The sequence below is a fragment of the Hemitrygon akajei genome, chromosome 22, assembly GCF_048418815.1.
Source record: "Hemitrygon akajei chromosome 22, sHemAka1.3, whole genome shotgun sequence".
NCBI classification, from domain to species: Eukaryota; Metazoa; Chordata; class Chondrichthyes; order Myliobatiformes; family Dasyatidae; genus Hemitrygon; species Hemitrygon akajei.
Window position 1 is genome coordinate 59,037,131 of NC_133145.1, and position 21,816 is coordinate 59,058,946.

General features: G+C 48.3%; 1 protein-coding gene across 2 annotated transcripts; it reads left to right on the top strand.

Moving 5' to 3' along the window:
- Positions 1–681: 681 nt before the first annotated feature.
- On the top strand, positions 682–17,524 carry LOC140714898 (UPF0450 protein C17orf58 homolog). 2 transcript variants are annotated; one of them, XM_073026568.1, is made up of 5 exons: positions 682–753; positions 3,060–3,719; positions 12,215–12,292; positions 15,001–15,192; positions 17,184–17,524. In XM_073026568.1, the coding sequence occupies exons 2-5, from the start codon at positions 3,086–3,088 to the stop codon at positions 17,396–17,398; spliced, it is 1,119 nt and encodes a 372-aa protein (XP_072882669.1). In that variant the 5' UTR covers positions 682–753; positions 3,060–3,085; the 3' UTR covers positions 17,399–17,524. The 2 variants fall into 2 exon arrangements, with proteins under 2 accessions (XP_072882669.1, XP_072882668.1); XM_073026567.1 differs by lacking the exon at positions 682–753 and adding an exon at positions 1,118–1,204.
- Positions 17,525–21,816: the final 4,292 nt, after the last annotated feature.

Consider the following 21,816-nt stretch of genomic DNA (forward strand, 5'->3'; position numbering starts at 1 on the left):
TCGGACGCGTGTCCCAGCGGTGCTTCCAGCCGACCAGCAGAAGAGGGCGGTAGTGAGACCCGATCTTCGCTGCTGCTGGGTCCTTTGTTTTAACAATAGCCATCCTTGCTAGCACTCACAACAGAGGTGCAATGATTTAAAATGCTGAATACTGTACTTTTTAAACTACAACAACATAAAAATGAGATAGAAAAACACTCAAAATGTTTATAGTTTAAAATTCTGTTCTGATCGACTATGGGCGTCGCATCCCTGCTGTCTGTGTGATGCACACACCAGGGTTGGACGATATGGAGAGCAAGCTATTGCCCAAAAAGCAGACCTGATGGAACGGCAGAGACCGACGCAGTTTGGTACCAGCGGCATCACAGGAGGTGCCAGTCGGCGCTTAGGGACTCCAGCTCCGGACTTTTCCTCGGGGTTTACTCCCAAAGCTTTTCTCATGAGTGGGTACAGCCGCAAAGCAGCTGAGGTTTGAGATCAGAGTTTTCCTTCTCCTTGGTGACCTGTCAACCCCGGCTGACGAGCCTCATCTGCTGATGTTTGCCTTTGGGAATATATCCCCATTACTACCCCGGCTACAACCACCTTAAGGAAGCATAGTTTAGCATTAAAACAACACATTATTATTGGCATTCATCGTGCAGGTATTTTGTTATTCATCATTGCGATGAGGTGTGTAGGAAAGGGAATCCTGTTTACTCCCGATGCAAAATAAACAGGGTTAAGACGTGGAGTAAGCAAAATTGTGTGGTATGTAACATTCTAAACTAGCGTTGCATTGAGAAAAACAGAGAAATTAAACGTGTAATGGTCTAGAGAAGTTGTATTGTGATGACATTCCATGTGCCGTCTGCCGAATGTCACGATCAATAAGACTGTTCAAATCATCTTTGCATTCGTCTTCCTGAAAACTTTTAATTCTGCTTTGTTGCTCGCTTTTGGACCAATTCAGAGTAATCATTGAAATATTACCTCAGTAGATTACTAGTGGATTGAAGTGGAAGGTAATGACATTTGATCTTGGTCCGGGCTGCAGCGCTGTCCCTTATTAGCATAGCACTGGATGGGTATAAAACTGTAAGGCTCGCCTCTCCACTCCAGTCGCTGTGTTCCCGCCTCAGCTTCAACATGAACGGGTTGTTACTAATTCAGGTCTTCTCGCTCGTGGTATTTTTAAAAATTATCAATGCCAAAAATAAAGGTGAGCGGTTTTGTTTCATATCCAACTCCAATCAAAACGTTCAATGTCTTTTGGAGTCAGGTGGGAAAGGTAAAGGCCGCGTTGTATTTGAAAAATAAAAACCCACGCACAATCTCTGATAGAATTTTAACAAAATCCGAAAATGTTTTGGATTTCTTTACATTGGGAGAAGACAGCTGCATGTTTTCGTACCAATCTGTAAGAGTGTTGCATGTTAAAGTGAGAGAGGGAGAGTATAAGACTGGTAAACCAAAAAAAGGTTGGAACGTATAATGGGCGTGATAGTCCAAAGTTTTTTAGATACGTTCTCGCAAAATGTGATCCGGCACTTTGACAAAGACACGTTATGTGGATTTTTAATGATTACCGTATTATAAACACATAAATCTTAGGAACAGAATCCGGCCGTTCGGCCCATCGGGTCTGCTCCGCTATTCCAATATGACTGATTTATTATCCGCTCAGCCCCACTCTCCTGCCTTCCCCCTCGTGCCGTGGTTAGGATGGAGATGAATTTGATCATTGGACACATTTTAACGAGATGCTGGAATCTTTTCAAAGGTGTGAATTTGGCTCGTACGGCGCTTAGTCAAAAGCAGATGTGAAAGTGTCTTGGGGTCCTCGAATGGCCGGCATCGCTGATTATCTCAATTATTACAGTTAAACTTAAAAGGGCGAGAGGGTCGGGGAGAAACAACTGGGGTTGCTGGTGCGGTTTGTTACCGCTGATCGGCAGGAGGTCTGTTTGTGAGGAACATCAAATCAGCCGGTTACTCTCACCGTAAGGAATGGTGCTTTGATCGAAGAGAAAACCTCAGTCCTGCTGACCCATCTGTTTGAAGAACTGGGAATCATCACTTGGTTCGTTGTAGCTTTTGACTGTCAGAATCAGAATCAGAATTTAAAAGTTAAAACTAACCCGGCCAGCTAGAGAGCAAACCTCGAGAAGGGGGGATTGGATTCAAATATGAAAGAAAAAAAAATATCTCTTGAAACTTTGGGGCTGTTGTGAAAAGTCACCAGTTACAGTAAAGATCAGCTTTATTTGACACGTACATCGAAACAGTGAAATGCTTCCGTCTTCACTAGTGAAAATGTGATTGCAGTCGGCGGCGGAGAGTTGGTGATGTTCACAATTCCCAGAGTTAAAGTTGCTTCCTGTGGCCAGATGTTTTATAAAGAATACTGAGGACACAGGCAACTTTAAACACTAAATCCGATGAGTTACGACCAGAGCAGCGGCCGTAGAAGTAACTTCCAAACATGAATCGATTAATTACCCGGAAACGAAAATAATGGCAGAAAAACAACAGAGCGAGTAGTCTACTCACAAATAAGAGAAAATCTGCAGATGCTGGAAATCCAAGCAACCCACACAAAATGCTGGAGGAACTCAGCGGGCCAGGTAGCGTCTGTGGAAAAGAATTCGCCGACTGTATTCTTTCCATAGATGCTGCCTGACCCGCTGAGTTCCTCCAGCATTTTGTGTGGTTTGCAGAGATCGTGAAATTCCCCAAAGATTAACTTGCAGGTTGAGTCGGTGGCATGGAAGGAGAATGCATTATTATTTCAAAAGGTCTAAAATGTAAAAGCATCTGGGGTGTTGTTAACAGTTTTGGGCTCCATATCTGAGCAAGGATGTGCTGGCATTGGAGAAGGTGAAGCTGAGATTCGCAAGATGTTCGGGGAAACTGACGGAGTTAACGATTAGAAATTCTGGGCCTGTGTTCACTGGAGTTTAGAAAAACGAGGGGAGGGTGCCTCATTGAAAACTACCACAAAAGGTGTGTTATGAATGTTCTAATGGCGCCGAAGACAGAAGTATCTCAGACCTTGGTGTTTCCTCTTTCCGTAGATCTCCCACCTCACGTTGGAAGGCCGATGGAGAGTGGAGCTCCCTCCAAGGGGATCTCCAGGACGGTCCACCCTTCCGTGAACCTGACACATCCGTTGCACAGGAACCGTGGCAACCCCGACTCCAATCGGCCGGCCAGCGCAGCCTCGATGGGAAGAGTCGTGGACATTTCCCCACCGGCCAAGGCGCCGGCTGGAAGCTCTCACGGGCGGCTTCAGCTCACGGTTCCGCGAGTCGGGAACGGGAACTCGGAGAGGCGGACAAGCCGGGTAACGGTGGGAGGATATCCCGAGAAGCGAGAAGGGTGGTCCCCTAGCGACTTCCAAGGCCTCCTATCTTCGTTCTATCACGATAAATCCAAGCTGATCAGGTCGCCCGCCTACCACAGCCTCTTGTCCAAGAGTCAGCGGCCGAATTCCTCAGTGTACCGGTTTCACAGCTACGGAGGTCCCCAACTCTATCGTCAACTCACGGACACACGCGGTGGAACGACAGAGGGGGAGGCAGCTCCAAGCTCCGGACAGGATGCCGAGGAGAACCGGCCCAGGAAATCTACACGCCACCGAACCAGGAGCACGTTAATGAACAGCATTAACTCCCCCTCGGAAAGTAGCCGCCGTACTTTGAGTTTGCTCTACCATTTTAACCTGCTCCGAGAAGGTGAGTACCGGCTGGCAGAGTCTCCTCTCTGTAAGTCTCTCCTTGCCGCGGTCCAGGACCGCCGCTAACTCTGCTTCGAGCCTCACCGACGTCCAGGTCTTCCCGGTCTAGACATAAAAGTCTCCAGATGCTCTTTCAAGGAAAAACCAACCCAGGTATCCTGTTCAGTACCTCGCACAGACAGAACTTAGAAGAGTAGAGCACAGTACAGCCCCTTCGGCCCACGATGTTGTGTCGAGCTTTTTAACCTACTCTAATATCAATCTAACCCTCCCCTCCTGCTAGACCCTCCGTTGTGCAGGGGGTGCGGAGAAGTTTCTTCACACAGAGGGTGATGGTTTATGGAACGAGCTGTCAGAGGAGGGTAAAGGTGGGTGCAAACACATCGTTGAAAGGTATTTGGATGGACACGGGGATGTGAAAGGTTTAGAGGGAGGTGGGGCAAAAGTGGAGTTAGCTGAGGTGGGCATGGATGGGTTGGGCCGAAGGGTCTGCGTCGGGCTGTACGACTCGAACTCCGTCCCAGCAGACACCCTGACTCTGAGACTTAGACACTTTAATTTGTCACCAAACAATTGATACCAGAGCGTACAATCATCACAGTGATATTTGATTCTGCGCTTCGCGCTCCCTGAAGTACAAATCAAAGTAAATATAATAAAAATTTAAATTATAAATCATAATTAGAAAATAGAAGAGGGAAAGTAAGGTAGTGCAAGTCAGGTCCGGATATTTGGAAGGTACGGCCCAGATCCGGATCAGGATCTGTTCAGCAGTCTCATCACAGTTGGAAAGAAGCTGTTCCCAGATCTGGCCGTATGAATCTTCAAGCTCCTGAACCTTCTCCCGGAGGGAAGAGGGACAAAAAGTGTGTTGGCTGGGTGGGTCGTGTCCTTGATTATCCTGGCAGCACTGCTCCGACAGCGTGCGGTGTAAAGTGAGTCCAAAGATGGAAGATTGGTTTGTGTGATGTGCTGGGCTATGTTCACGATCTTCTGCAGCTTCTTCCGGTCTTGGACAGGACAACTTCCACACCAGGTTGTGATGCACCCTAGAAGAATGCTTTCTACGGTGCATCTATAAAATTAGTGAGGGTTTTAGGGGACAGGTCAAATTTCTTCAGCTTTCTCAGGAAGTAAAGGTGCTGGTGGGCCTTCTTGGCAGTGGACTCTGCTTGGTGACACCAAGTCAGGTCATTTGTGATATTCACCCCGAGGAACTTAAAGCTTTTGACCTGTTCCACCTGCGCACCACAGATATAGATGTGGTTGTGCAGTCCGCTACTCCTTCTGAAGTCAACAACCAATTCCTTCGTCTTGCTGATGTTGAGGGATAGGTTATTGTCTTCGCACCATGCCACCAGGTTCTTAATTCGGGTTCTCAGGTTAACAGTGAGAAGTCGGCACAAACCTGCTGCTGCAGAAGGGCAGAATTGAGCAAGTTTCTTTACCCACTTGCCTCCGTCACCCCTGCATCAATATTTCACCGCGTCCGAGCTTCATACCAGAAATCTCCGTCTCCATCTTCCCTCTCCCTTCCGACGTAATTAAACCTGTTGATCAGCATTGAACCCAAATCCCAATGGCACCTGATTCCAGCCGCCCAGCATCCGGTTCCATCTATCACCCACCCCATCCCCTTGCACTGCTGCGCACGCACCGCCCATCTATCACCCACCCCATCCCCTTGCACTGCTGCGTATGCACCGCCCATCTATCACCCACCCCATCCCCTTGCACTGCTACACACACACCACCCATCTATCACCCACCCCATCCCCTTGCACTGCTACACACGCACCGCCCATCTATCACCCACCCCATCCCCTTGCACTGCTGCGCACGCACCACCCATCTATCACCCACCCCATCCCCTTGCACTGCTACGTACGCACCACCCATCTATCACCCACCCCATCCCCTTGCACTGCTGCGTATGCACCGCCCATCTATCACCCTCCCCATCCCCTTGCCCTGCTACACACACACCACCCATCTATCACCCACCCCATCCCCTTGCACTGCTGCGCACGCACCGTCCATCTATCACCCTCCCCATCCCCTTGCACTGCTACACACACACCGCCCATCTATCACCCACCCCATCCCCTTGCCCTGCTACACACGCACCGCCCATCTATCACCCACCCCATCCCCTTGCCCTGCTACACACGCACCGCCCATCTATCACACACACCACCCATCTATCACCCACCCCATCCCCTTGCCCTGCTACACACGCACCGCCCATCTATCACACACACCACCCATCTATCACCCACCCCATCCCCTTGCCCTGCTACACACGCACCGCCCATCTATCACACACACCACCCATCTATCACCCACCCCATCCCCTTGCCCTGCTACACACGCACCGCCCATCTATCACACACACCACCCATCTATCACCCACCCCATCCCCTTGCACTGCTACACACGCACCGCCCATCTATCACCCACCCCATCCCCTTGCACTGCTACGCACGCACCGCCCATCTATCACCCACCCCATCCCCTTGCACTGCTGCGCACGCACCGCCCATCTATCACCCACCCCATCCCCTTGCACTGCTGTGCATGCACCGCCCATCTATCACCCACCCCATCCCCTTGCCCTACTGCGCCCGCACCGCCCATCTATCACCCACCCCATCCCCTTGCCCTGCTACACACACACCGCCCATCTATCACCCACCCCATCCCCTTGCCCTACTGCGCCCGCACCGCCCATCTATCACCCACCCCATCCCCTTGCCCTACTGCGCCCGCACCGCCCATCTATCACCCACCCCATCCCCTTGCCCTACTGCGCCCGCACCGCCCATCTATCACCCACCCCATCCCCTTGCACTGCTACCCACACACCGCCCATCTATCACCCACCCCATCCCCTTGCACTGCTACACACACACCGTCCATCTATCACCCACCCCATCCCCTTGCACTGCTGCGCCCGCACCGCCCATCTATCACCCACCCCATCCCCTTGCACTGCTGCGCACGCACCACCCATCTATCACCCACCCCATCCCCTTGCCCTGCTACACACACACCGCCCATCTATCACCCACCCCATCCCCTTGCACTGCTACACACACACCGCCCATCTATCACCCACCCCATCCCCTTGCACTGCTACAACACACCGCCCATCTATCACCCACCCCATCCCCTTGCCCTGCTACACACACACCGTCCATCTATCACCCACCCCATCCCCTTGCACTGCTGCGCACGCACCGCCCATCTATCACCCACCCCATCCCCTTGCACTGCTGCACACGCACCACCCATCTATCACCCACCCCATCCCCTTGCACTGCTGCGCACGCACCGCCCATCTATCACCCACCCCATCCCCTTGCACTGCTGTGCATGCACCGCCCATCTATCACCCACCCCATCCCCTTGCACTGCTGTGCATGCACCGCCCATCTATCACCCACCCCATCCCCTTGCCCTACTGCGCCCGCACCGCCCATCTATCACCCACCCCATCCCCTTGCACTGCTACACACACACCGCCCATCTATCACCCACCCCATCCCCTTGCACTGCTGCGCACGCACCACCCATCTATCACCCACCCCATCCCCTTGCACTGCTACACACACACCGCCCATCTATCACCCACCCCATCCCCTTGCACTGCTGTGCATGCACCGCCCATCTATCACCCACCCCATCCCCTTGCACTGCTGTGCATGCACCGCCCATCTATCACCCACCCCATCCCCTTGCACTGCTGTGCATGCACCGCCCATCTATCACCCACCCCATCCCCTTGCCCTACTGCGCCCGCACCGCCCATCTATCACCCACCCCATCCCCTTGCACTGCTACACACACACCGCCCATCTATCACCCACCCCATCCCCTTGCACTGCTGCGCACGCACCACCCATCTATCACCCACCCCATCCCCTTGCACTGCTACACACACACCGCCCATCTATCACCCACCCCATCCCCTTGCACTGCTGCGCACGCACCACCCATCTATCACCCACCCCATCCCCTTGCACTGCTGCGCACGCACCACCCATCTATCACCCACCCCATCCCCTTGCACTGCTGCGCATGCACCGCCCATCTATCACCCACCCCATCCCCTTGCACTGCTGCGCACGCACCGCCCATCTATCACCCACCCCATCCCCTTGCACTGCTACACACACACCACCCATCTATCACCCACCCCATCCCCTTGCACTGCTACACACACACCGCCCATCTATCACCCACCCCATCCCCTTGCACTGCTGCGCATGCACCGCCCATCTATCACCCACCCCATCCCCTTGCACTGCTACACACACACCACCCATCTATCACCCACCCCATCCCCTTGCACTGCTACACACACACCACCCATCTATCACCCACCCCATCCCCTTGCACTGCTACACACACACCGCCCATCTATCACCCACCCCATCCCCTTGCACTGCTGCGCATGCACCGCCCATCTATCACCCACCCCATCCCCTTGCACTGCTGCGCATGCACCGCCCATCTATCACCCACCCCATCCCCTTGCACTGCTACACACACACCACCCATCTATCACCCACCCCATCCCCTTGCACTGCTACACACACACCGCCCATCTATCACCCACCCCATCCCCTTGCACTGCTGCGCATGCACCGCCCATCTATCACCCACCCCATCCCCTTGCACTGCTACACACACACCACCCATCTATCACCCACCCCATCCCCTTGCACTGCTGCGCCCGCACCGCCCATCTATCACCCACCCCATCCCCTTGCCCTGCTACACACACACCACCCATCTATCACCCACCCCATCCCCTTGCACTGCTACACACACACCACCCATCTATCACCCACCCCATCCCCTTGCCCTGCTACACACACACCACCCATCTATCACCCACCCCATCCCCTTGCACTGCTACACACACACCACCCATCTATCACCCACCCCATCCCCTTGCCCTGCTACACACACACCACCCATCTATCACCCACCCCATCCCCTTGCACTGCTACACACACACCACCCATCTATCACCCACCCCATCCCCTTGCCCTGCTACACACACACCACCCATCTATCACCCACCCCATCCCCTTGCACTGCTGCGCACGCACCACCCATCTATCACCCACCCCATCCCCTTGCCCTGCTACACACACACCACCCATCTATCACCCACCCCATCCCCTTGCACTGCTACACACACACCACCCATCTATCACCCACCCCATCCCCTTGCCCTGCTACACACACACCACCCATCTATCACCCACCCCATCCCCTTGCACTGCTGCGCACGCACCACCCATCTATCACCCACCCCATCCCCTTGCACTGCTACACACACACCACCCATCTATCACCCACCCCATCCCCTTGCACTGCTGCGCACGCACCGCCCATCTATCACCCACCCCATCCCCTTGCCCTGCTACACACACACCACCCATCTATCACCCACCCCATCCCCTTGCCCTGCTACACACACACCACCCATCTATCACCCACCCCATCCCCTTGCACTGCTGCGCACGCACCGCCCATCTATCACCCACCCCATCCCCTTGCCCTGCTACACACACACCACCCATCTATCACCCACCCCATCCCCTTGCACTGCTGCGCACGCACCGCCCATCTATCACCCACCCCATCCCCTTGCACTGCTACACACACACCACCCATCTATCACCCACCCCATCCCCTTGCCCTGCTACGTACGCACCACCCATCTATCACCCACCCCATCCCCTTGCACTGCTGCGCCCGCACCGCCCATCTTTGCTCTTCCTTCTAAGATGATACAGGGTCTCCAAATATGGTCACTCCTTCTGCCTCCACAGATGCTGCTCGACCCGTTGAATTATCCCAGCATTCAGATTTTGTTCTACATTCCAGAATCTGTAGCCTCTTTTGTTTCTAAAGGAAAGGTACTGGTCTTTCATGAAAGCTTTCCTACTCGTCACCACCATTGATGAAGCCCAGCACCCAAATGTTTTATCAACTAGTCTTGCCATTTTTTTAAACCTTCAAAAATTACAAGTCATTCTCTTCCCATCATCCCAACCTCCATCACCCAGGACATGTACTCTTCTCATTGCCACCATCAAGGAGGAGGTACTGGAGTCTGAAGACACAAACTCAACGTTGCAAGAACAGCTTCTTCCCCTCCATCAGATTTGAAATGGGCAATGAACCCATGTACACTCGTTTTTGTTCTCTTTTTGCACGATTTACTTAATTAAACACAGTACCCACACACAGTAAATATGCTTCGCATGCACGTTTATTTATTTCTTATTGAAATTTGTAGTCTTATTATTTTCTATTGCATTGTACTGCTGCAGTAGATAACAAACCTGATTCCGATTCTCTGGCAGAGTACATCACTTCACCCTTTCCCTGTGCTAATTTTTTTTATTACCATTTGCAACGATGTCGTCTTGTAGACCCAGTTCCGTTGTGATGTTAGGTGAACATCAAGGCAAAGAGAGGGACTATACTGAATTCCCCTTCTGGCAGCCTGGGGCTTGAAGTGGCTTCTGTGGTAAGTGGGAGGAGGTGGTGGCAAGCATTTTTTTCTGCTCCAGAGATTCCCCCCACCACCTCCAATTTAAAGATCAACAGGGATGAGAAGGGAGAACATTTGTTTGTAAGGACAGAGTCAAGGGCCCAACATGTGTACGATCAGTGGACATTTTTAACGCAGTGGCCACTTTCTTAGGTACACCTGCTTAGTAATACAAATATCTAATCAGCCAATCATGGGGCAGCAACTCAATGCATAAAAGCATGCTGACGTGGCCAAGAGGTTCAGTTGTTGTTCAGGCCAAACATCAGATCACATTTCATCCCCTTTCTAAATGATTGACATGAAATGATTGTTGGTGCCAGACAGGATGGCTTGAGTATTTCAGAAACTGTTAAACTCCTGGGATTTTCACCCACAACAGTGTCCAGCATATACAGAGAATGGTGCAAAAACACTAAATCATCCAGTGAGTGGCAGTTCTGTGGGCGAAAATATCCTAACGAGAGAGGACGAGGAGAAAGGCCAGTCTGGTTCAAGCTGATAGGAAGGTGACAATAATTCAAACAAGCACACGCTACACAGTGGCGTGCAGAAGCGCATCTCTGAACCCACAGCACACCGAACCGTGAAGTGGATGGGCCACAGCAGAAGACCACGGGGTTGCTCTCCCGTACCTAATAAAGTGGCCACTGAGAGTACGTATTTGCAAATTGCTGGAGGAATGGCAAAGACTCGTGCGACACAGATACAGGCCCATCACCCCAGCTGGTCCACGGCAACCAAGCTGGTAGGTCCATTTGGCAGCATGGGGCCCGATAGGTTCACACCTAATTGATCGAGCCCGGGCTTTTCTCCTTGGAGTGAAGGAGGATGAGGTGTGATTTGATAGATCGGATGATCGAGTGGTGAACCACAAACTGGAGAAAGCTTTAGCTAGGCACATGAATGACGGTAAAGAGCTATGTAGCAGGGAAGTGTTAAATTGATCTTAGCGTAGGTTAAAAGGTCGTGGGCCGATGGGCCTGTAGTGTACTGTGCTATAACGTTCCCATTCCTTCAATTCATTTCTATCCGTGTACAGTATCTGCCCGTGTCATAATTGTAGTCGCTTACCCCAGATTGTCGGGGGTTTATATCCCCACAGCATTCTGTGCGGGGGAAACCTGAACCTTTAAACGTCCTCAGGAGGCATGTTCCTGTCGATCCCCACTGATGTTTATCGCCGCACCACAGCAAGCATCCTATCCGGACCCATCATGGCTGGGTACGGTCACGACTCTGCCTGCCCGTGACCGCAAGAAACTACAAACCTCGGTAAAGCAGTCAGCATCATCCAAGACCCCACCCACCCTGGTCATTCTATCTTCTCTCCTGCCCCATCGGGCAGGAAATACAAACGCCTGAAAGCCCATACCACCGGCTTCAAGGACAGCTTCTATCCCGCTGATACTTTGCTGGTGCTTCCAGAGATGCCTATTGTAACCTCCCCCTCCCTTGCTTTCACCAGACCCCCGCACCCCCAGGAGCACCTTGCTCGATGTTTCACTGTCTGTCTAATCCTCTACTGCCAATGCAGTGACTTATACCTCCTCCCCGGCTGGAAGGGGTCAGAGAGAACCAAAGTACTGCAGTAATTACAGAGTCTGTAAATTCATGCCTGACGTCAAGCGCCCTCACCTGGCCACAGGTGGGAGTTAAATTCAGGCCTCACCTGGCCACAGGGGAGTTAAATTCAGGCCTCACCTGGCCACACGGGAACCCGTGTTGGAGTTAAACTCAGGTACTGTACTGTATCAATGTGTGGTCACTGCTGTACGTTTTCCGCACGCTGTCTAGGGCTAACTTTTATCTTCACTCTCGGAAAGGACGGAACTGTTTGTTTTAAATAATCTTAAATCATTTCGTTAAAAAATCTCACCGGTGCCGGCCGTGAACTAACTGGTTGTTTTCCACAGATTACGACAAACCGATGTGCTCTGTTGAATGCAGAAAAGAAAAGAACGAGAGAGAGTTCTACTGTAGCAGTGACTTTGGTACGGAAAGATGGAGAACTCCATTCTATTTTCACCCCTGATGTCATAAACATCTATTTCTCTGACTCGGGGTAATTGCACCCCTCCCCTTCTCTCTTTTCTCCATTCCCCGTTTTTGCTCCTTTCTACCCCTTTTCATCTCATCTGCCTATCATCTCCCTCCCGTTCCTCTCCCTTCCATGGTCCACTGTCCGCTTCTGTGAGGTCCCTTCTTCAACCCTTGGCTTTTCCACTCATCTCCTTAGCTTCTCACTTTATCCTCTCTCTTTCACCCACCGACCTGCCCTCTCACCTGGTCTCACCTTTCACCTGTCGCTTGTACTCCTTCCTCTTTCCCACCTTCCCATTCTAGCTTCTTACCCCCCTCCTTTCCAGTCCCTGCTGAAGGGTCTCAGCCTTAAACCTCGACTGTTTATTCCCCTCCATAGATGCTGCTTGACCTGCTGAGTTCCTTCAGCATTTGTGTGTGTGTGTGTGTGTGTTGCTCAGGATTTCTAGCATCTGCAGAATCTCTCGTGCTTGCATTAGTTTTTGATTTAAGCCCTCTTTTTGTCCTGAGTCATGAGGATAAGTTGTTGCTCAGTTTCCCCAGTAATCTGGTACTTATCTCTGAACAGGTGTACTCCAGATTTTTGTTCGATAAAGGGAAATGCACTTACAGTAATCAGTACCACTTTGAGAGTCCCAATATGGCAGACGGCAAGCAACTATAATGTAACAGTGAGTTAACTGAGAAATCCAGCACCAGCGGAAGCTCCTGTGTTCGGAGTGATAGTGGCTCCACATTCTGGAATTAACCTGTCTTTCCAATTTCCCATATTTTTGTCTTAACTTTGCAGCTTCTCTGGTTGCACGCTCCTGGAGTGGGAAATGGTTTACTTTAGATTTAATTTGAGAGAAACAGTGGGAACAGTCTGTTTCAGCCCAATGAGCCACACCGCCCAGCAACCCAACTATTTAACTAGCCAAATCACAGCACAATTTACAATAACCAGTTCAGCTACAGGAAATCTTTGGACTGCGGGAGGCAAATGGAGCACCTGGAATTTTCTCTTCCAGATAAGAACTTTTACAGGTTGCAGTTCAGGGTTTTACATCCCTGCGGTACGCAAGGTGGCAACTTTATGAGGTACACCTGCTTGTTCATGCAAATATCTAATCAGCCAATCGTGTGGCAGCAACTCAATACATGAAGACATGCTGACATGGTCAAAAGGTTCAGTTGTTGTCCAGATGAAATATTATAGTGGGGAAGAAATGTGTTCTTTTAAAAAAAAATTTTTTTATTAGTTTTTCAAAACATTTTACAAATTAAAAACCCCAAATCCCAATGAGGAGCATTAATACAGTGCAAAATTAAGCATACAGTAACAATATGCTACAAAGGAAGAGAATTTAACAAAAAAGCACCTAAATTAAAGACAAGTAAGCTTAGTGTCCTCCCCAAGCCCCACAACACAAGGAAAAAAAACAACAACTCCAGACCGACCACAACACAATATAAAGAGTATAGGTCAGGACAGTCAAACTCCCAGACTGTGAATACACTTAGCAACAGAGGATAATAATGCCTACTACCAGGAAAAAAAAGGGGAGCTGAAAGCAAGGGACCGAAAAGAAGAAGAAAAAAAGAAAAAAAAAACCCTAGTCAAGAGGAAGGTTATGAAAGTACTCGATAAAAGGTCCCCAGACCTTATGGAACTTTAGATCCGAATTAAGAACTGAATAATGAATTTTTTCGAGGTCCAAGCAGGCCATAATGTCGTTAAGCCATTGCGCATGAGTGGGCGGGGCAACATCTCTCCATCTGAGGAGGATCAAGCGTCTCGCCAGGAGAGAGGCAAAGGATAGTATTCGGCATTTGGTCGGACCCAGACATAAATCTGTCTCACCCCAAAAACCGAACAGAGCAATTAAGGGGTTTGGTTCTAGGTGCTGATTCAGAATAATTCAGATTCAGAATGTAGTGAAGACATCTTTCCAGAATTTCTCCAAGCTAGGACAGAGCCAGTACATATGGATGAGAGAGGCCAAGCCCCTCTTGCATTTATCACAGAGCTGACTAATGCCAGGGTAGAATCGAGATAGTTTAGATTTAGACATATGGGCTCTATGAACAATCTTAAACTGTAAAAGGCAATGGCGAGCACAAAGAGAGGTTGAGTTAACCGATTTGAGAACTGAGTCCCAGCTCTCCTCGGATAAGAAATGTGTTCTAAGTGACTTTGACCATGGAATAATTGAATGGGCAGTTTGGGTATCTCAGAAACTGCTGATTTCCTAGGACTTCCATGCACGAGTCTCAAAAGTTTATGGAAAATGGTTCGAAAAACAAAAAGCATCCAGTGAGCGGCAGTTCTGTGGGTGAAAATACCTTGTTAATGAGAGAGGCCAGAGTTGTTTAAAGGTGACAGTAACTCAAATATCCATGCATTAAAACAGTGGTGTGCAGAAGAGCATCTCTGAATGCACACACAATACGTCAAGCCTTGAAGTGGATGGGTTACAGCAGCAGAAGACCATGAACACACACTCAGTGGCCACTTTATTAGATACAGGAGGTACCCAGTAAAGTGGCCACTGAGTGTGTTTTTTAAGGAAACACTGGAGTGATTTCCAATTAGAAGTTATCAGACCTGGAAATGGACTGGTACAATACTCACAATTGCTGCTATTTTAATGTGGTAACAGCTTCTGTCTTCCAACAGCAATCAACGGTATAGTCCACGATATAGTAATCCTTGATAAAGGACTGCAAATGGTGACATTACTGGTGGATAGTGATGGATTCTACCGCATGGGTCGGCTTTACATTACTCCAGACGGATTCTTCTTCAAAGTGCACATTCTCGTGGTCGATACATTCAACTGTAAAAGGCTTTGTCCAGACTTAAAGTTTGGTGAGTTAAGTACCAATGATTTCTGATGAAAAACAGGGTCCTGGGATGATGTAATGTGTTCCATTACCCAGCTCTTGCCCTAGGCTTAAAGGCATATGAACAAGAGTCTTTGTAATGGAAATGAAATCACTATAGACCTAAAATGAATTTCGGTCATGTCCCTTTATTTCATCAATAACTAGAGTTAGAATTACCCTACTTCAAGATTCAAATGTATTTATCACGCTTGCATCACATGAGACAGTGAAATGTGTCATTTGCCTTAACAAACAACACACCCGAGCCTGTGCTGGGGGCAGCCTGCAAGTGTTGCTGCATGTTGGCGCCAGCACAGACTGCTCACAGTTCAACACAGAACACAACAAACAACAAAACAACAACAGCACAAGAATCCCTGTTCCTCCCTCCCACCTACACAAGCACATACACAGTCCTCCAACCCCAGCACAGGCAGTGTTATGAACTGGCAGCATCACTTAGACCAGGGAAAAAATGGAAGAACAAGACACATTTGAGATACTGAGATATGGTGATAGAAGAACACTGAAGGAGCTTTATTTTGAATACACCTGTTTTATACCTGACTTGAAAATATCCAAAGTCCTAAGCTACCTGAAATGGAAAGATTTCCATTCTTTAGTATCAGCTTTAAACATTCAGACCCACAGTCAGAATTGTAGACACAAGATATTTTTCAGAAGCTGGAGATCCAGAGCAACACTCATAAAATGTGGGAGGAACTCAGCAGATCAGGCAGCGTCTAGGGAATTGAATAAAGAGTCAACATTTCGGGTCAACTCCTGATGAACTTCTCAGCCCAAAACGTTAACTGTTATACAGTATTTCATTTCTTTGATGCTGCCTGACTTGCTGAGTTGTTGCGACAGTTGGAGCACATTGTATTGTCAGAGTTTGCTTTTCTGAGGCACTATTTCAGAACAGGCACTTGGCAACTGTCACTCAAAAGCAAATCTGCAGAAGAAGACATGGAAAGGCATTGCAGTTTTGGTCACCTACTAACTCAAAATATATTAATAAGACTGAAAGAGTACAGAGAAAATTTACAAGGACGTGGCTGGGATTTGAGGACTCGTTACAGGGAAAGGTTGAATAGGAGTGTAGGAGGAGGAGAGGAGATTTGATGGAGGCATACAAAATTATGAAGGATATAGATGGGGTAAATGCAAGCAGGCTTTATCATTGAGGTTGGATGAGACTAGAACTAGAGGTCATAAGTTAAGGGTAAAATATTTAAGGTCAACCTGAGGGGAAGCTTCTTCAATCAGAGAGGGATGAGCGTGTGGAACAATTTGCCAGAAGTGTTGGATGTGGTAATGATTGCAGCATTTAAGAAACGTTTGGGTAAGTTTGGATGGGAGGGGTATAGAGGGCTGTGGTCCAGGTGCATGTTGATGGGACTAGCAGAATAACAGAATGACAGACTAGATGGGCTGAAGGACCTGTTTCTATGGTAGTGCTCTATGACTCAAACACCCAGAAAATGTTGTACATGTGCAGCCATTTTACACAACATCTTTAGAGAGAACGAGAGATGTAGGTAATGTTTCAGGGTAATGACCCTTCATCAGGGCTGATATCAAACGTGTTTAGAGTCAGAGTCACACAGCAGAGGAACAGAGAGTGATCAACTGACCATCTCCACATTTCCAAACACCTACTCACATCAAACTTAATTTATTCTTCCCCCCCCCCCCCCCCGCCATTCCCATTAGCTTCACCCAGATTCAACACCAGGGGCAATTTGCAGTGACCAATGAACCTGGCAATATTTTGGGATTTGGGAAGAAACCAGAGCATCTAGGGAAATCCATAAACACAAACAAATCCAACAGTATTTTTAAGAGTGAAACTGACCAAACTGTTCCATTTCTGAAATTTGTGTCTTTCTGCTGAAGGGAGAGTGAGATGGAGTGGGGGAATTTGGGTGAAGGCTCCAGTGTTTCATGAATGTTCTCTGTGCACAATTCCAGGTGGTAGGTACATCATCATGGGTCTGATATATCACAGAAGATACCCGCTACCCACATGGGTACAAGAAAGGGTTGTTGGGAGACTAAAACCTGGTGACGGGCTGGTGAAGAGCAGCAGCTACGTGAGAAGATTTAACAAAAAGAGGGACCAGAAAGTCCAGCTGTTAAGTGACGGGATCTGTGAAACCCCTTTCCAAGGATCACAGCAGAAATGAAATCGGAGGGAATTTATAACATTTGTAATAATATTTCAGTTTTATTTAGAGCTGTAATTTGTAATTTTTTAAGTATGCAGCTTGATTTTTTTAAAGAGAGATGCATTATATATTTATAGTTTTGGATTCTCTGTCCCTGCTCATTTTTTTTCATAGTTGACCTCAGTAGCCAAGATGGAGGTGGGAGATATTTGATTCATAGAACATAGAAATCTACATCACATTACAGGCCCTTCGGCCCACGATGTTGTGCCGACCATGTAACCTACTCTAGAAACTGCCTAGAATTTCCCTACCACATATCCCTCTATTTTTCTAAGCTCCATGTACCAATCTAAGAGTCTTTTAAAAGACTCTGTTGTATCCACCTCTACCACCGCCGCCGGCAGTGCATTCCATGCACCCACCTCTCTCTGTCTGAAAAACTTAGCCGACATTCCTCCTGGACTTATTTCCACGCATCTTAAAGCTATGTCCCCTCATGTTAGCCATTTCAGCCCTGGGGGGAAAAAAATCTCTGCCTACACTTCACTCCCGTTGCTGTCCGGTGCTTGTGTGGGGTGTTGGGCGAATTTTTTATTTTTTCCCCTTCTCGTGTGACGCCTGCGTTTGGTGGCTCAGTAACACCCACCACATGAGTTCACACACGGAAAAGAAGCCCGGTGGGAACACCGACCTCTCGCTGGGGCTCCGAGATTTCTGAGGGGGCGGGGAAGGGGTGACTAGCCCTGAGGTAACTTGGAGCTTTGTGTTCAGTTCTGGTTACCGCATAAGGAAGGATGTGGAAGATTTAGAGAGTGCACAGAATGTATTGATTTTATTCGGCGATACAACTTGGAGTTGGCCCTTAGAACCGCACTGTCCCAGCAAACTCGATGTAACCCTAATCTAATCTAATACAATGAGCAACTAAGTCTTTGGGCTGTGGGAGGAAACCGGGGGGACCCATGCATTCCATGGGGAGGACATACAGAGACTCCTTACAGAAAGCTCTGGAATTGAACTTGTCCCGAGCAGTAATAGCGTCACGCCCCGCGACTGTGATGCCCAGGGTGTTGACTGGGTTCGAGCTGAGCGAGTTTTCCCCTTTGGAGTGAAGGAGGGTGGGAGGCGACTTGACAGAGGCGTACAAGATGATATAAGGCATAGATCCAGTGCACAGCCAGATACTTTTATGCAATGCAGAAATGGCTAATACGGGGGGGGGGGGGGGGGGGGGTAGTAGGTCAAATAGTCGGAATAACATCATGGGCTCAAGGGTCTGGCCTAATCTACGTGCTGTGGTACCTTGAGTAACTGTAAATCCATGTGAAGGGTCTGGTCCCGAAGCTGCGACTGTGCATTTCCGTGTACTGTTTGGTTATTGCCTGAGCCGATGGGCGCCCTTTTTTAAATTGTGTATTGCTCCAGATTCCAGCATCTGAGCCTCTTGCGACTCGGGCCTCCTTTGTGTTTTTGTGCGTTGGCGTTAATTTTCATTGCCCGGGGAACAGACCAGCACCAATCTGACACTAGTACAACACTCCCGCTCTTTGACAGCAGCGTTGAGAAAAAGAAAGAGAGGAGAGAGAAAGAGGAAAGAGGGGAGATCTTTCCCAGTGGAAGGAAGACACATGGAGAACACTAGGACCGTTCCCCCTCCTCTGGGAAATGCTGTTTTTAGGAGATCAAAGCAGCCGGCATGGGTACAGGACCATCGGCTTTTACACTGATATTTATCTAAAAGCTGAGGTTTCAAAGTCCTCGGCCAGGTCCATTTCCCCAGCGTCCCCCGGAGACTTTAGTGCAAACTTTCCCCATATGGAATGGACACAGACGGTCGGAGGAAGAACTATAATTCAGGCACCCAGGCAGCTGAGGGCTTTCTCAAAGCTTTTACAAGTCATCGTGAAAACAAGACGGGGTAATTTGTCTGAAATCAGATCGCTTTCTGCTGGAGATTTATTTTCATTTTAATGCACTCCAAGAAGGAAAGGGGAAGTTTACAATGTTCCTCGCTCCTGTAGAACTCCCGTTGTTACTTCCCATCACAATGTTTCCGCTGCGGATTCGGGACTGTTCCTCACAGCTGCAGCCGGCCACCGGGAGATCCCACTCCACGGGAGGGATGGGAGCACTCCACGCCCGCAAAGTTCCTGTCTCACCAGCAGTTGTCCCATATAAAATCCTTAGTTTGGATGACTCAACAAAAGGCGGGAAGAGTTCCTGCGTTCTACCCGCTGCCCCTGTGGTTCACATGAGCGAATACAGTCAGAAATAACGATGGTGCAACTGGGTTCATCCAAAAAGGCCTAAATAGAGCAGCCCTGGAGAGAGATGGGAGGTTAATAGATTATTTATAAGTAAGGACGTCAAAGGTTACAGAGAAAAGACAGGATGATGGGGTTGAGAGGGTTAACAAATTAGCTGTGATGGAATGGTGGTGCAGATGTGGTGGGCTGATTGATGCCCAATTCTGCTTCTATGCATTCGCAGTGTAAAATTGAGCTGTTTCCATTCAACATTTAGTGAGGGTAAATGCATAAATTTTCAAGTTTTCGGGAGGAGAGATGTGTTTAAATTTAACACTATCCTAAAAATAGTAATGGGAATTGTGACATAACTATTACTCAGCCTACTTGTCGATAGGAGTTTGTGGCCGACTTCTCTCCCACTTTAAGTGGCTATCATTCTGCCAACGTTTACTCCTTCTGTTATGAAATACCTTTAAACACGATCGCCAACGGATGTATAGTTATTTTTCTTTTAAGCAAATTTGATGCCTACACCAATGTGAACCGGAAGCAACGTTTCCCTTTTTTAAAAGAAAGAGCTGAGTAGACTAAGTATTGCTCTGAGTAGGAATTTTTTAACCACGGCCTGAAAACTGCATAGTCCTTTAAATGTTTTTTGTAATATGCACAACAAACACAAACCACAACACACAGGAAAGTCAGGCAGGCAAAACATGTGACAGGCACAATGCAAAACCAAAATGCTTTGACTAGATGGCGTCGGCGTTCAGTGGCGCGCAATGAGCTAGAAACTTCCATTCTGTGTTTATTGTTACAATTTGTAACACTGTTGTAACTTGAAACACTGACAATGTAAATACGTTGAAGCTCAAATGTTCTAAGGTTGTGGTACATTTATTATTATTTAGAAAAATTATGGATATATTCACTAGTATAATTTCAAAATGCCATTATTATATAAAAGAAAATTCCAGCTACACAGCAGCAAGTTCCCAATGCACATGCACAACTGAGAGTGAACAACGACTGGAAGATTTACTTTGATGCATTTCAATTCATTTTCCTGGAATTGGGAGATGTAATTTCTGCTTCCTCCATTATTTAAGTAGAATGTTTACTGAGTGAATTAACTTTTTCCAGAAATAGCAGGTGTAGACTACTCCTTCCAAGGCTGTCCACTGGTACTATGATGCATAATTATTTTAAAGGAGAAAGATGATACTAATGAAGAAAGGGGTACAACACCCCATATTCTGTCTGGGTAACCTCCAACCTGGTGTGTGTGAACATGATTTCTCCAAGTCCTGGTAATTGCTGACTCATCCCCTTTTCTCTTTTTTTTCCATTCCTCATTCTAGTTTACCCAGTCTCTTCTCCTATCACCTCCCTCTGGTGCCCCTCTTCTTTCCCTTCTCCCATGGTCCACTCTCCTCTCTTATCAGATTCCTTCTTCAGCCCTTTATATGCTTGCTTCATACCCCCTTTCCGGACCCATCCACCTCCTTCCCCCTCACCTATCACCTTCCAGGTTTGTACTTCTTCCCGCCCCCCTTATTCTGGCTTCCTCCTCTTTCCTCTCCAGTCCCAATGAAGGCTATCGGCCCAAAATGTCAACCCTTCCATAAATACTGCCTGACCTGCTGAGTTCCTTCAGCATTTTGTGCATTGCTGTGGATTTCCAACATCTGCAGAACCTAGTGTTTTTTCTTAATCTATGTTTTCTTTTTACTTGAAAATGGCACAGTTCATCTACCCTTTTATTTCTTATTCCTTGAGCTCTTCAACAAGACCTATTGATTTTTGACATTCTAACCTTTAATCCAATGGACCACCATTTGGTTCTTCACATTTTGTTCTCCTGTTATGACCTTAAAGTTATGGACTCCTGGTCCAATGCGGAAATTATTTCCCAGTTTTAACAATACTACTCAAACTCTTGAAGCATGAGAGATCTATGAGGTAGCTTTTCCACAGGAAGAAACTGGGCAACAAAGGAAAATGTAAAGGATGCATTACATCCAAAGTTCTTTAAAAACTGCAACCATCTGCCTGCATTAGAAGTTTGTCATTCCTAATATGACCTTATAGAAGCAGATTTATTATCCCTGATATTCAGTAGATCATGCTTTTTTTTCTGTTTTGCAGAAGTGCAATACAAAAATATTATAAATTATAGCAATCTAA